The 13,968-nt window shown below is 34.2% G+C and overlaps 1 protein-coding gene across 1 annotated transcript in view; it reads right to left on the bottom strand.

Annotated features, from left to right (window-relative positions):
• The window catches only part of rnf121 (ring finger protein 121), a 108,551-nt gene extending 95,906 nt beyond the window's left edge, over positions 1–12,645 (bottom strand). The window contains exon 1 of the mRNA XM_042748411.1: positions 12,500–12,645. Within this exon, the coding sequence (XP_042604345.1) occupies positions 12,500–12,577 (78 nt within the window). The 5' untranslated portion in view covers positions 12,578–12,645. The remainder of the gene's footprint in view (positions 1–12,499) is intronic.
• Between the last annotated feature and the right edge of the window lie 1,323 nt (positions 12,646–13,968).

Raw genomic sequence — 13,968 nt, forward strand, 5'->3', positions numbered from 1 at the left:
ACTCTCCTGTAATTTATTTAATTTATTTATTTTTATTTTATTTTTATAAGCTATTATGAACATAACATTTCAACTTTAGCCACGGAGTGAAGGCGAGCAGTGTTTCTGGTATCAGTGAGTGCGGAGCGGAGTGATTATTAAATGCTAGGAGCGCGGAGGGAAATTGTTGCTGCTCCACTCCCCTCACATAGGCCTACTGTACTGCCGAGTGAGAGAGATGTTTCGCCCTATATGAACTAGGGCTGTGCGATATGGACAAAAAAAACCTATCACGATTTTTTGATCAATTTAGCGATTTTGATTTTAATCACGATTTTGACACACACAGACATGCTTTACAGTCCATAAATGCATTCAGTATAAATTTGAAACATATTTCCAAAAGAAAACCAATGAGAGCTTTATCAAAAAGTTGTAACATGTCTCTAGAACAGACATAAGTCAAAATAATCACTAAGTAAAGATGTCAAACAAAATTTCTAGACATATGGCAAAAAAATAAATAAATAAATAAATAAATAAATAAAACCCGTGTCCAGGGCTTTTTTTTTTTTTTTTGCTATGCATTGGTCATAGAGCTCATTGTTGCGGTGCCTCAGGTGCTGAAATATATTTATTGCCCAAAGTTCACACGTACTCCGTTTGCAGTGCATATACAGTATGTGTATGCGGTGCAGAAGCAGCCGCAAGAGCACGTTATTGTAACGCGAAAGCACATTAAAATAAGATTTCCTTTGCTTTGTCACAAAACCAGACACGCATGCTCAGATCATAGACTCACTGTATAAAAACAGGCTCAGATACACGCTGCTTTCATCCGGAGAGAGTGCGCGCAATTAAAACATGTCTCCTCTAACTCACTCTCTCACAATTCTCTTTATGCTCATGCGCTAGATATTCCTTCTTTTCGCACCTTTCGATTTCTAACCTTTTCTGTTCACAACTTGTACCGTGTGCAGTGTGAACGTTCTGATCCATTAACATGGGCTCTGAAAAAATACGCATCACAGACAGTGGCTGCATCCGAAAACTGAAAAATGCTGCCTTCTAAGGACGCATTCCAAGGTAGGAAGGCATCAAGGCACATCCGAATTCAATGTTAGCTTCAGTTCCTGTCTCCTGAGATGCCTTCATCTGGCCTATTTTTGAAGGCAGCATAGATGTATCCTTCGCTGCCTTTGATATCCCACAATCCTGTGCGTTACATTCCGTGACAGTTAAGCCAAAAAATAAAGATGGCGTCTGAAAGTTGCGCTTCGGTGGTCAGTTTTGTGTGTGTAAATGTTTGTTTTTTGATCAAAGTTTTCCACTTTTGATGTAATTTCTAGCGAGAAATTAATATTGCAGTAATGAAATATCCACTTAGTTATCACCAAAGATCTCTATATTTAGCTGTAGATCATTTAACCGTTACACTGCCTCAGAAGCCTGTCCAAAATCAGTTTCGTGAGGTGCCTTCGTGCAAAAACGCTGCCTGCAAAGTCATTGCCTGATACGGCAGCGAGGCAGCAAGTCACCTGCCTAAGTTTTCGGATGCAGCCAGTGTGTGAGCCTGGAGTTAGGCATATGCCCAGTCTGTTCTGTTCTCGCGCTCCACTTAGGTGCGCTGCATTCTGATTGGATCAGAAAATCGTGCTATAAAGCGATTTAGAAATCGCGCACGCTCAAATCGTGATTTTATTACGATTTCGATTAATCGCACAGCCCTAATATGTAGACACGGTTAGACAGTGTCTGCTATATTTACAAATAATTGATATAAGAAATAAATACATAACCTAAACCAGCGGCATAACGAGTATTTGAATATTGATTTTATTTTTTGTGAAAAAAAATCGGGGATCGCCCAGCCCTAATGCAACAGTTTTTTTTTTTTTTTTTTTTTTTTTTTTAGTTAAGGCAACTTCCTCTGAAATTAAGTTATAATAACTAATAAACTTTATTGCTCTCTACAGTAGTCAACATTTGAAGTGGATCAAACCTTTCTTTAAAGTTGTCCTAAAACCTGTTCTGCAAGTTTGAAACCCTCATAAGACTGTCCATATGAAAGAGCAAGAAATTCATACCTTTATCTCGACTAGAGGTCGACCGATATGGCTGATATTTGTCATTTTTTAATATATCGGCATCGGCCGATATCCGTATTTAGTAGCGCCGATTTAAATTCAGGCACGTCGGCGGGCAGCCCTGTGTTATTGGTGCGGTGGAAAGTGCTGCTGCCGCATGTGAAGGACCCCAAGCCAAAACTTTTGGAAGATTCAAAAACAGTCCTGGGAGATAAAGGTAGTCAGAGAATTTCACTCTGTAAATGAGGTGGAGTAGGTGGCAGCTCTCAGAAACACTGCAGCGTGATTGAGGGCTCCGATACTCCGCCCCGCTCACAGACAGCACCGTGCTCAGAGAGACAGCTGTCCTGGAGCAGCACAGAACAGTGAGTGACATTTGTTCGGAAGCATGGTTTGATGCAGACAATAGCCAGGTTTCCATCCAACTCATTTGCATTTAGGGATGTCAATATTTGATCATTTCCATGATCAATCGTCGTTTAAATTAACAATCAATGAATAAGCATAATGCTGCAAAATGCGTCTGCAGCGGTATTATTATGTGCAAAAGCCACTCGGAAAAAAGCTTTCTCACCCGAATTAAAGGGGTTTTAGTCTGAATAAAATGCTAGTAGCAGGACTGTTAAATGAATATGTGATTATGATCATTTGATAAAATGAAGGGAACGCGCTGTACATTTGAGATCATTTTACTTTGTTGACTGTTTTCCGTCAAGGAGACCGCTGAATGCGCCTCTTTAAATGGTTTCGTGGTGATCGTTGTTGTATTTTAAAATGCAATTGCAATGTTTTCAAATGACACTATAGTATTAAAAATAAAATTATCCCAAACGTAACTGTGGCGCTTGTGGCTGTGCTGCGCAGTCAGTGAACCGCTTTTTTCACATTAAACACTTTTATGCGAGTATTAATGACCAGTACTTTATTTGATCCTGTTCTGCAAAATGTTCGATTTTGAATTTTTGCATTCCGGTAGGCCTATTTGTTTTAAAAAATCCTGCATTTACAGTGCATTAGATCGTGACAGTGGGTGTGTGCGTGCAGACAAGGACGAGCGATCGCGGGTTTGGCTAGATGTATTTGGAGGTTGTTGCTCACGTCTCGTTCTGCACATATCCAAATGTTTCCATATTCGCAATGTATCTGAATTTTAAACTATAATATTTTTTATTTATTTTTTTTATGTAAACTAGACGGAAAAGATCATCCTCTTCACATGAGCAAAAACGTCCTTGGCATAACAGCAGAGTGGACTGGAATACTACGGTCTATTTAAACTGACCAGTGTAACCTTTTATATGTTTGGTTGACTGTACTTAATCTTAATAATGAACAGACTGCGATGTAAGTTTGAAGTTAGAATGCACTTTAGATGTTCTGTGTCATTTATATCCAAACACAAATGTTGCTGGTTGCTAGTGTGTTTGCAGCACTACTATTATTTATTTTTTATATATATTATTTTTTTATATATTTTATGTTTAATTGATTTTTATTTATAAAATTTTATTTCTTTTATTTAAATGTATATTTAAGTTTACATTTATGTTCCAACAAACTTGAAAAATTCTGCTTGATAAATGCTCTAAAACTTTTATGTAAATGATTGACATATATATATATATAACCTGTTTTATATATTCAATACTTGGTCAGTTTATTGATTTGTTCGGTTAACTTTAGATATTTTTTTTTTATTTGTAATACCGTGCAGTGCACAAAATTAAGATTCGAGAGATGGTTCAAGTCAGTGCTCAATAAATGATGATAAGTTTAGAAATATTGTGCATCCACTTATGTGACATTTTAGCATGCAAATGAGGGGGAAAACTTCAAGATATCAGCCCTAAAAATCGGCAGCACATATCGGCCATCGGCTGACCCTGACCTCTAAACATCGGCATCGGCTATAGAAAATCCCATATCGGTCGATCTCTAATCTCGACCCCCACAAGCTATATATAACTTTTTTTTTTCATTATTTTCCCTCAGCCCATATAATTATTATCACTAGACCAAAATAATAACAAATTATCAATTGATAATTAATCATTATTTTTGGCAAAATCATTGTTATTTGTGAACGTAGGCGTTTGCGGAAGGCTTTAAGACCAGGCGGAATCCTCCGTAAGCTGCTCCCGCTTCACAGCGCGCGGGACTCACGCAAACTGACCCAACATTTGGCAAGGCAGGAAAACATTCAGTCTGCCTGAAAGACGTATTTCATTGTAAGTTAATGCTGTTAAATAGAGAGTAAAAAAAATAAAAAATAAAAACAAAAAAAAAACAAAAAAAAAAATACCTAGTGTAGGCTATTCTTAAACTTGGAGCTCATTATATTGAAGTACAAATCCAAACACCAGAAGCAACCTACACTCTCAGTGTTCTTTCACTGAAAAGTATGCATTTTATTTATTTATTCACAGACTATATGGTTGAAATACTAATATTTTAGTTGAAAACTTTAAGTGCCATTGTTTAAAAAAATCCATCAAATGTTTGATAGACCTTCAGTTGTCATGCTTTAAAATCTCATGCCTTTTGTAATTTCACTGTATTTTCACCTCCTAAATTACTACCCCAATTCTATAATGGTAAAATTTATTCAGACCGATGGCATTTTTTATGACATTATTATTTTTTTATTATTATTATTATTTTTAGAATAGGCTAATTGTAGCCTACATAAATGGATGAATCAAAACAAATATAACTTTTTAACTGCAGGCAGATATAGGCCTATATTATTGTACATTACAAATATTTGGATCGTCCCTTATTTTATTAAAGAATAAATACTTATTTTCTTTAAGAATAAACATTATAAATAAATAATTAAAGAAAGAACCTCTATTAGCCCTTATTTGTAGGTTGTAGGAGATATGCGAGAGATTCATAGATTTAAAAAAGAAAAGTGGGTGCTTGGTTTCAGAAAACGTACACGAATACAGCTCGTAAAAAAATGCTATGATGGAAAAGTCATGCTAACTTATTACTTCATAGAAATAATTTAAGCAATTAAAACCTTTTTTATACTAGATTCAGCTTGAATTTCAATACTATTAAACGGACTTTAAAATCTCAAGGAGTTTATAAGTTGAAACGGTAAAATGTCACAGTGCATGTTAAATAGTCTAAATGAACTTGTATCTTGTATAGTATCCAAAGACTTGATTGCATGTTAGCATAAAACTAACAATATAATTTGACAGTGCATGTTTTTTTTTTTTTAAATGAACAATTCCTGTATAAAATGTGACAGCAACCTTTATATCTAACATTTTGAAATCGTCCACAGCTGAGCATCGCGGGAGGCAGATCTGAAGTTATATTTGTTTTGTTCACGAAGTGAATGTGATGCACAAAGTCATTTTTAGATGCAATGGAAAAATAAAGCTGGATAAAAACATACACGAAAACACGCTAAAAAATAAATTACATTTGTGAGAGTTGCATTTTATTACATTCAGAAATAATAACGGCAGGCCTAATAATGCTATAGGCTAATGTACCAACATGACATTTTTAGTTCCCTTCACTTTACAACAAATCCTTTAAATTTAAAAAAAATTATCAGAACAGAACAAGAATTACAAATATATAATTCTAATGGATAAATATAATTGCAGTATACAATAATATAGGCTTATAAAGAACAACAATAATAATAATAATGAAAAATAATTTAAAGCAATACATAAGGTTGGGCTTATCTCTCTCATTTGGGACAAATCCAAACATGTTGCCCATTTGAAGCTAAACTCTTATTCATTAGGTAAATAGGCTTTGGATTTATCACGTGTTTCAGTATCGACGGAAAAAAAAATCATAATTAGCAAAAATATGCCAAAGTGGACCGCTCGCGCCGCATGGCTCGGTGAACGACTGCTGTTTCCAATGAATATGTGCGCGTGAGGCACCAGCGCGATCAAAGTCACAATTCACAATTATTGGTCACACAGTAAAGGCATAATTCAAAAATGCAAAGTGTTAGCAGTTTGAAAAATCAAGAATAATAACAGAGTTAATAAGAATTATTTGTTATTGCTGGACTGTTCCCATTTCGCTCTGCAAATGGAACATGAAGATTATTATCATCATTTTTTTTTAACCAAGAATGAACCGAAATGAAAACATTTTAATCCGTATGTGTATATATATATATATACACACACACACATACACATATATATATATATAAATAATGACTGTTTAAAAACAATAGCATGCATAAGAGCCTTTGTGTAAAGGTCTTTCTTTGATTTTTTGATGAGTAGACTGTAGCCTAAGACTGTCCTATTTTTTAATGGCTTTTAAGGATGTTATAATGTATATTATAATGTTATTTTACGTCTTCCTTTCATTTTACAATAACATTCAGTTCGCAATCCGTCCCTTTGCGCCACGTGGCGGTAGTTTCGCGAATGATTTGCAGTTAACGCCGCGGCCCTGCCATTTTGGTTGTCTACCTACTGTACATATATATACACATATATACATATACATATATATACATATACACATATATATATACATATATACATATACAGTACAGGTCAAAAGTTTGGAAACATTACTATTTTTAATGTTTTTGAAAGAAGTCTCTTCTGCTCATCAAGCCTGCATTTATTTGATCAAAAATACAGAAAAAACAGTAATATTGTGAAATATTATTACAACTTAAAATAATAGTTTTCTATGTGAATATACTTTAAAAATATAATTTATTCCTGTGATGCAAAGCTGAATTTTCAGCATCATTACTCCAGCCTTCAGTGTCACATGTAACATCCAGTCTATCACATGATCATTTAGAAATCATTCTAATATTCTGATTTATTAAGAGTGTTGGAAACAGTTCTGCTGTCTAATATATTTGATGAATAAAAGGTTAAAAAAGAACTGCATTTATTCAAAATAAAAAAAAAAATTCTAATAATATATATTCTAATAATATATATTTTCTTTACTATTACTTTTTATCAATTTAACACATCCTTGCTGAATAAAAGTATTGATTTTATTTAAAAAAAAAGAAAGAAAAAAAAATGACTGACCCCAAATTACTGACCAGTAGTGTATATTGTTATTACAAAATATTTATATTTTAAAAACATAGCTTCTTCTTTTTTTTTTTTTTTACTTTTTATTCAAAGTACACACACACACACATACATACATACATACATACATATACATATATATACACATACATATATATACACATATACATACATACATATATATATACACATATACATATACACACACACACACACACATACATCTATACACACACACATATACATATATACATACACATACATATATATACACATACATATATATATACACATATACATACATATATACACATATACATATACACACACACACACACACACACACACATACATCTATGCACACACATATACATATATACACACACACATATACATATATATATATATATACAGATAGATAGATAGATAGATAGATAGATAGATAGATAGATAGATAGATTATTACCATGCAGCCAAAAAAAAAAAAGTTTAACTGATAGTTTTAGGGGCTGTTCAAATGTCGTGCCTAAAAACGCGTGGAAAACGCTAGGCGCGCCGCTTTCTCCTCCTTTCCAAAGCACTCGGGCAGTTGCACTCCTGAGGTGTCTGTCGTTGATAAGCATCCATCAGCTGCGATCTCCGTTAAAAAGAAATTTCAGCAATAGTTGTACACCACCGAAAAACCCTTGCTGTTACTCTGCTACAAGATTTATTTACGAAGAAAAGTAAAAAACTCTGCAGTGCTTGGGTGCACCCCATTTTTCAAAAACAATGGGGAATTTCACCCCGAAGGAAGCCGATTGAGATGGTTCTGGTGCTCTTGCGTCATTCTGAAAAGTTGAGATGTTTTTAACTAGATGCGGTGCGGACGCGCCTGGAAAAAAACGAGTGCGTCGCACCTCGTGCGCGTCGCTTCCATTATGAGCGCGCATACCGCACGTCTACATTTGAAATAACCAGTGTTGGGGAAAGTTACTTTTAAAAGTAATGCCTTACAATATTGCGTTACTCCCTAAAAAAGTAACTAAATACGTTACTTAGTTACTTTTTATGGAAAGTAATGTGTTTACATTACTTTTGCGTTACTTTCACGGTACTTTTTAAATATGAGCAGGGCTTGATTGTTTTTAATATAAGAAGTTCTATTTATAGCAAATGTAAAAGCCCTTTCACACCAAAAAGTGTAATGAATAAACCTCAGGCTGAAGGAAAAGTAAATTCACGTCTGTACAGTAGAACACAAGAGAAGAAGGTTCAACACTCTTCAGCAATAAAAAAAAAACAATGAAGCACAATTTTTAGTTTATCTAAAGTCATTTTTGATTATGAGTATGGTTGAACTGGATCATTAAAGGTCAGCAGCAAAGACACTGTTAATAAAATGGGAATAGATACATTTGTGTTATTTAATATATTTATTGCAGGTTTGCGTCATATTCTGAGTTTGCATTTCACTGTTTTGATTAATTTTGATGAATACTAAATCTGTTTTGTTTTTTGTTTTTATGTGAGTGGGATGAATTAATGCACATTCACATTTAGTCTAGAACTACAGTAACATCATGTTCACACAGCGCACACAACGCCTCCATACTTCCGATTTCTCCCAATATGGGAACAGGAGGCTTGTCAGTCAAAAAATGGGAATACAAAGTAACTGGCGTTACTTTTTTGAAAAAGTAACTCAGATATTTTCTTGTAAATTAAAAAGTAATGCGTTACTTTACTAGTTACTTGAAAAAAGTAATCTGATTACGTAACTCGCGTTACTTGTAATGCATTACCCCCAACACTGGAAATAACGAACTTGAGCGCCCAAAAGACGCGATATGTGAACGGCCCCTTAATCGGTCAAAATGTTTACTTTCGGTTAACGGTCAAAATGAGCATCCCTAACTGGCATATAAACATAATATAACATACAAACATACAAAATTAATTAATTTTAAGCCACACAACGTCAACATGTTGGTATTTCTTGTTTGGAATCTGCCATAAAATCTCTCCCTCTCTCTCGTCCTTGGTGGACATAGACGGCAATTCACTTTTGCTTTATTTGAACAGCTTTATGCTGGAGAAATAAGTTTTTTGCATATGGCCTGTTGAGGCTTTGTTTGTTTGTTTACAAAGGTCATAACTGGCACTATTTATGCCTGAGCCTAATGTTTAATATTTTTTTGAAGTGCAATTTTGTTTACATCCATTTTATTTATTGATTTTGGTTGCTTTTGGTATTTATTCAAGTGCATTGTTTTAACAGAGACTGACAGTCCATTGCTTTTATAGTTTTTTTGGTTGTTTTGTTCATTTATTGTGGATATTTAAAATGTTTTCCCTTTTCAGTGTTGTGACATATTTTTTAGAAATAAAAGTTTATTGATCTTTGAAAAGGTGTACCTGCATTAGTATGCCATTATCATTATATTAGTTGAAACTAGGGCTGCACGATGTGTCGTTTAAGCATCGATATCGCGATGTACGAATCCACGATAGTCACATCGTAGGATGTGCGATGTAGGCTGTCGTAGTTGACCCGTTATTCATTAACCGTACGGGCTGCTCCCCGGCCCTTGACGAATGTGATTCGCGGATTAATTGCACAGTTTAACCATCATAGAGTGAAAGTTTATCATTTGCATGTGTTTTTAAGTCCTGTCAGTTTAACAGGGCGCATATAAGAACGAGCAGAGAGAGAGAGTGAGCGAGAGCGAGTGAGCGAGAGAGAGCGAGAGAGAGAGCGCGCCCAGGTCGCGCGCGCTCAACTTCACCGTCTTCAACACGAGCGCTGTCTTTCTCTCTCCCTCGCGCATATTAATCAAAATCAATTGACACGATGGTGTCGGAAAAAAAAAATAAAAAACCTATCCAGTGATGAAATGTTTTCTGTGTTGTCAAATCTTGTGCGATATCCTAAACTGCCGAGATAATTACACAACACGTGCCTTACACGTCTGATTCGCGAACTAATGATTCCTTTGAACCGATTCAATTTAATGAAACTGACCTGTCCAACACTGAACTCACGAGACGTCTAAATTGGTGTATTAAAAAAAATCTGTAACACTTTACAATAATGTTCTATTTATTAAACTATTAACTACATTATTTAACATTTACTATTACTAAACTGCACTTCTACAACATTGTTAATTTCAACATTTAGGCTATAGCCTTCATTGTTGAAATCAAAAGTATTTGTTAACATAATTAATGCACTGTGAAGTGACATTACCAAACAATGAACACCTGGGCTTTTATAAACTAAGATAAACAAAGATTAATAAATATAGTAACAAAAGTATTGCTCGTGGTAAGTTCATGTTAGTTAATATGTTAACAATTCAAACCATATCCTAAAGTTACAAACAAATAATTTACTCTAATTTAAATAATACTCTGATGTTTAAATCATTTAAAATGAGAATGTAAGTGTGCTCACCCCATTTTTGTTTGTAAGAAAAAATTTAATTAGATTTCATATCGCAATATATATCGCAGAAAAATAAAATATCGCAATGTAATTTTTTCCCAATATCGTGCAGCCCTAGTTGAAACTGGTCTTAGAATGACAATATTATCGTTTATCGCAATAATTTGTTATCGTGACAGGCCTATCAATGCTTTCAAAATATAGACACATTAAATTACTACAAGCAGGAATTAATGTAGACCTTGAACAGGGTTCGTGCCTTGCATCTCTCCTTCACGTGCTCCAATGTTTACCGCATGTGACTGTCACATGATTGCGCTCACACTCCGTTCGTCTCACTGACACTTTTTTTGAACAGCTGATGTATGATCTCTTCTTAGTAGCCTACTTGTGGCCAGTAATGATAAAGTGAAGTAGTTTTGCTTTTCTGTAGTTTTTAATTGGCTTTCGGTCATAACGATGACATTACCTGAGCAGTCAAAGGCATTTATTGCATTGATGGAGCAAAAATGTAAGTGTTTTAAGCATACGCACACTTCCACTGAATGATACATGTGTTTTAACAATGTCGTTCAACCGAATGTATGAAAGAAACTGTTTAAATAACCACAGCATTAACAACAACCTTGAAAAAAAGAGTGCAAGGTTTATCTAATAATCAGATGCATTTAGCAAACAGACATCGGGCGTTTTCTTTCAGAATCATCATTCGCCGATGGAGAGGAAAAGTTTAATACTATAGCATTTTATTTAATATAATGAGATGAAGTTTTCGCACTGAAAGAGAAGTGATCTCATGCTAAAAGAACTTAAGACGTGACAGGCTATATCTGCAGCTAAACTGCATAAAAATAACTGAAACGTTAAAACAATAAACACAATAAATAAATAAAATATATGAATGACGCAGTGCTAATTGACATATCACTTATTACAGTACAGAAACTATTAAGTATATTTTCTACCTTATTCTGTGCAGAAAATGTAAATAACTGTTTGTATATAAAACAATAATAAAATTGCCATTAGGAAAAAAATTATAGATTATAAATGATTGATTACTGTCCACTGTCCAGCAGTGTATTTGATTTCTTATAGCAAATTCAAAGTAAGACATAAGAAAATAATTTCTTGTTAAATAATAATAATAATAATGCATACATACATAGAAATATTGTATTTGACATTTCTGTAATTTCAGAAATGATGGCTACGCCCCTGGTGTGAAAAATGTTAAGCTATACATAACTACTTTTAAAACTCTTTTTTAAAATTTTGGCTTACATCAATTTCTACATATGGCATGTCATGCCATAACATCATTAAACTATGATATTACAATGGACAAAAGGGTTTTTTTTTTTTTTTGTAACCTATGGCACTCTAACCATAAAGGCTGCTGTGTAACTTGCCCCCTGACTAAGCATATAAAGAATCTAGGGGAAGCGTTTAAATAATCCTGTGAATGCACTTAAAGAATGCAGAATCGAATCGTTAATCGAATCGAATTTAATTGTGAATCGAATCGCTCGGAACTTGCAAAAATCGTTCTTGAATCGAATCGAAAACCCATGAATCGTGAATCGAATCAAATAGCTGTATACCCAAAGATTCACAGACCTAATTAACAGTGTTTTGTCAGAAATTGTTTTAACTAACTCGACCTCTTTTCTTCAGTACATAATTTGTCTGGCACAGACGGCACCAATGCAAAGAAAACCTTCATATGACATACATACATTATATATATATATATATATATATATATATATATATATATATATATATATATATATATATATATATATATATATATATATATAAAAGGTAACGAAAAAATCGTTTAAAAAATCCCAAGTACAATCGAATTATTAGTGATTATCAGATTCAACAAACAGTCAGCAAGCCTCGCACTCTTTTGACATATTTTGTTATCCAACCTGAGAGGCGTCGTCGCGATGTCCATGTCCATGATTATGTTCCACGCCGTCAACCTCTACCTCAAACACCCCTGCCATCTTCTACGCTCACGGATGATCCGACTGTTCAAGACATTTCCGGGTTACATGCAACCTTTTCTTCTTCTTCGGGATTTAACGCCAGCTTACATTCAAATTCACTACTGCCATCTTCCGGATTTATTTTCCTGTAACGTCCACCACATTCTAGGGTTGTGTTTGAAATGCCATACTATTATACTACTCTTACTATTTCTGCAGTATCCAGTATGTATGCTGTGCATAGTATGCAATTTTTTTGTATGCATGGAATACCCGGATGACCTACTATATTTGCCAGAATCTGGTAAATATAAAGTACACTGAAATCAGTACAGAAACTTTGTTCAGAATGGCATACTACCATACAAACTCCTACTATATTGCAGTATGCTGTTTTCTGTGAATATGTGGATTTTCTGTATGCATGGAATGCCAGGATTACATGCTACATTTGCTGATATTTGATGTTTGCATCTGAAGACACTGCATGGGATAGTGTTTCCCAGAATGCGTTCCATGTAACGTTTCATCTTCAAATGTGTGAGTGACCTGGAGGTGGGGAATTGTAATTATAAATATAACACATAGTGGTGGAATAAGTTCAAAAAAATTGTACTTAAGTAAAAGTATTGCTACTTAAGGAATAATTTACTTGAGTACAAGTAAAAGTACTGAAAAATAAAATGACTCCAGTAAAAGTAAAAAAAGTAGTTTGCTGAAAAACTACTCAAGTAACTGCGTTACAAAGTACTTTAGTATTATTTTTCTATTTTTACCCTAAATGAGGCGATGTGAGCATTATGGAGCAGGGTTATCCCTAATCCTAACACTCACTTACTGTAATGTCTGTAATGTTTCACAAGTGAGACCCAGGAAGTTCCTTATATGGACAAATGCTTCGGATATCACTAGCTGAATAACATTCAGATAGAGATGCTTTGAATGCTGAAATGTGGAAGACAATAAACACACAACTGCAATGCAACGTAATTGACATAGCTTGTATCACAGTATAAAATTTTATACAAAAAAAAAAAAAAAAAAACCTTTTTCTGTCTCACTGTGAGAAGAAGCAACATGGAACCACAGAAGCTAACTGTTTAGTGATTAGTGATAGTGATTTTGGATCAAAACATGACAATAGTCTCATAAATTGTCATGTTTGATGCTATGTTAAGCAAACATACTACCTATCCCTGTTGCCAGGAGCAACTGTTTTATAACTAATTTTGAAAAGAACATTCACGTATAAGATTATGTGGTTGTTTTTAAGGTCTGTGTGAACCATAAGTTGCTGCCGACTTTATTACAGTGTAGTGAAGTTTTTCCAGCTAAAACTGAATATTTAATAGAGGGCATGGATTTATGTTTGCGCTCCTCCTCTCTGTCTCTCACTCATAGCAATCTAA

The sequence above is a fragment of the Cyprinus carpio genome, chromosome B21 (genome assembly GCF_018340385.1).
Source record: "Cyprinus carpio isolate SPL01 chromosome B21, ASM1834038v1, whole genome shotgun sequence".
Lineage (NCBI taxonomy): Eukaryota > Metazoa > Chordata > Actinopteri > Cypriniformes > Cyprinidae > Cyprinus > Cyprinus carpio.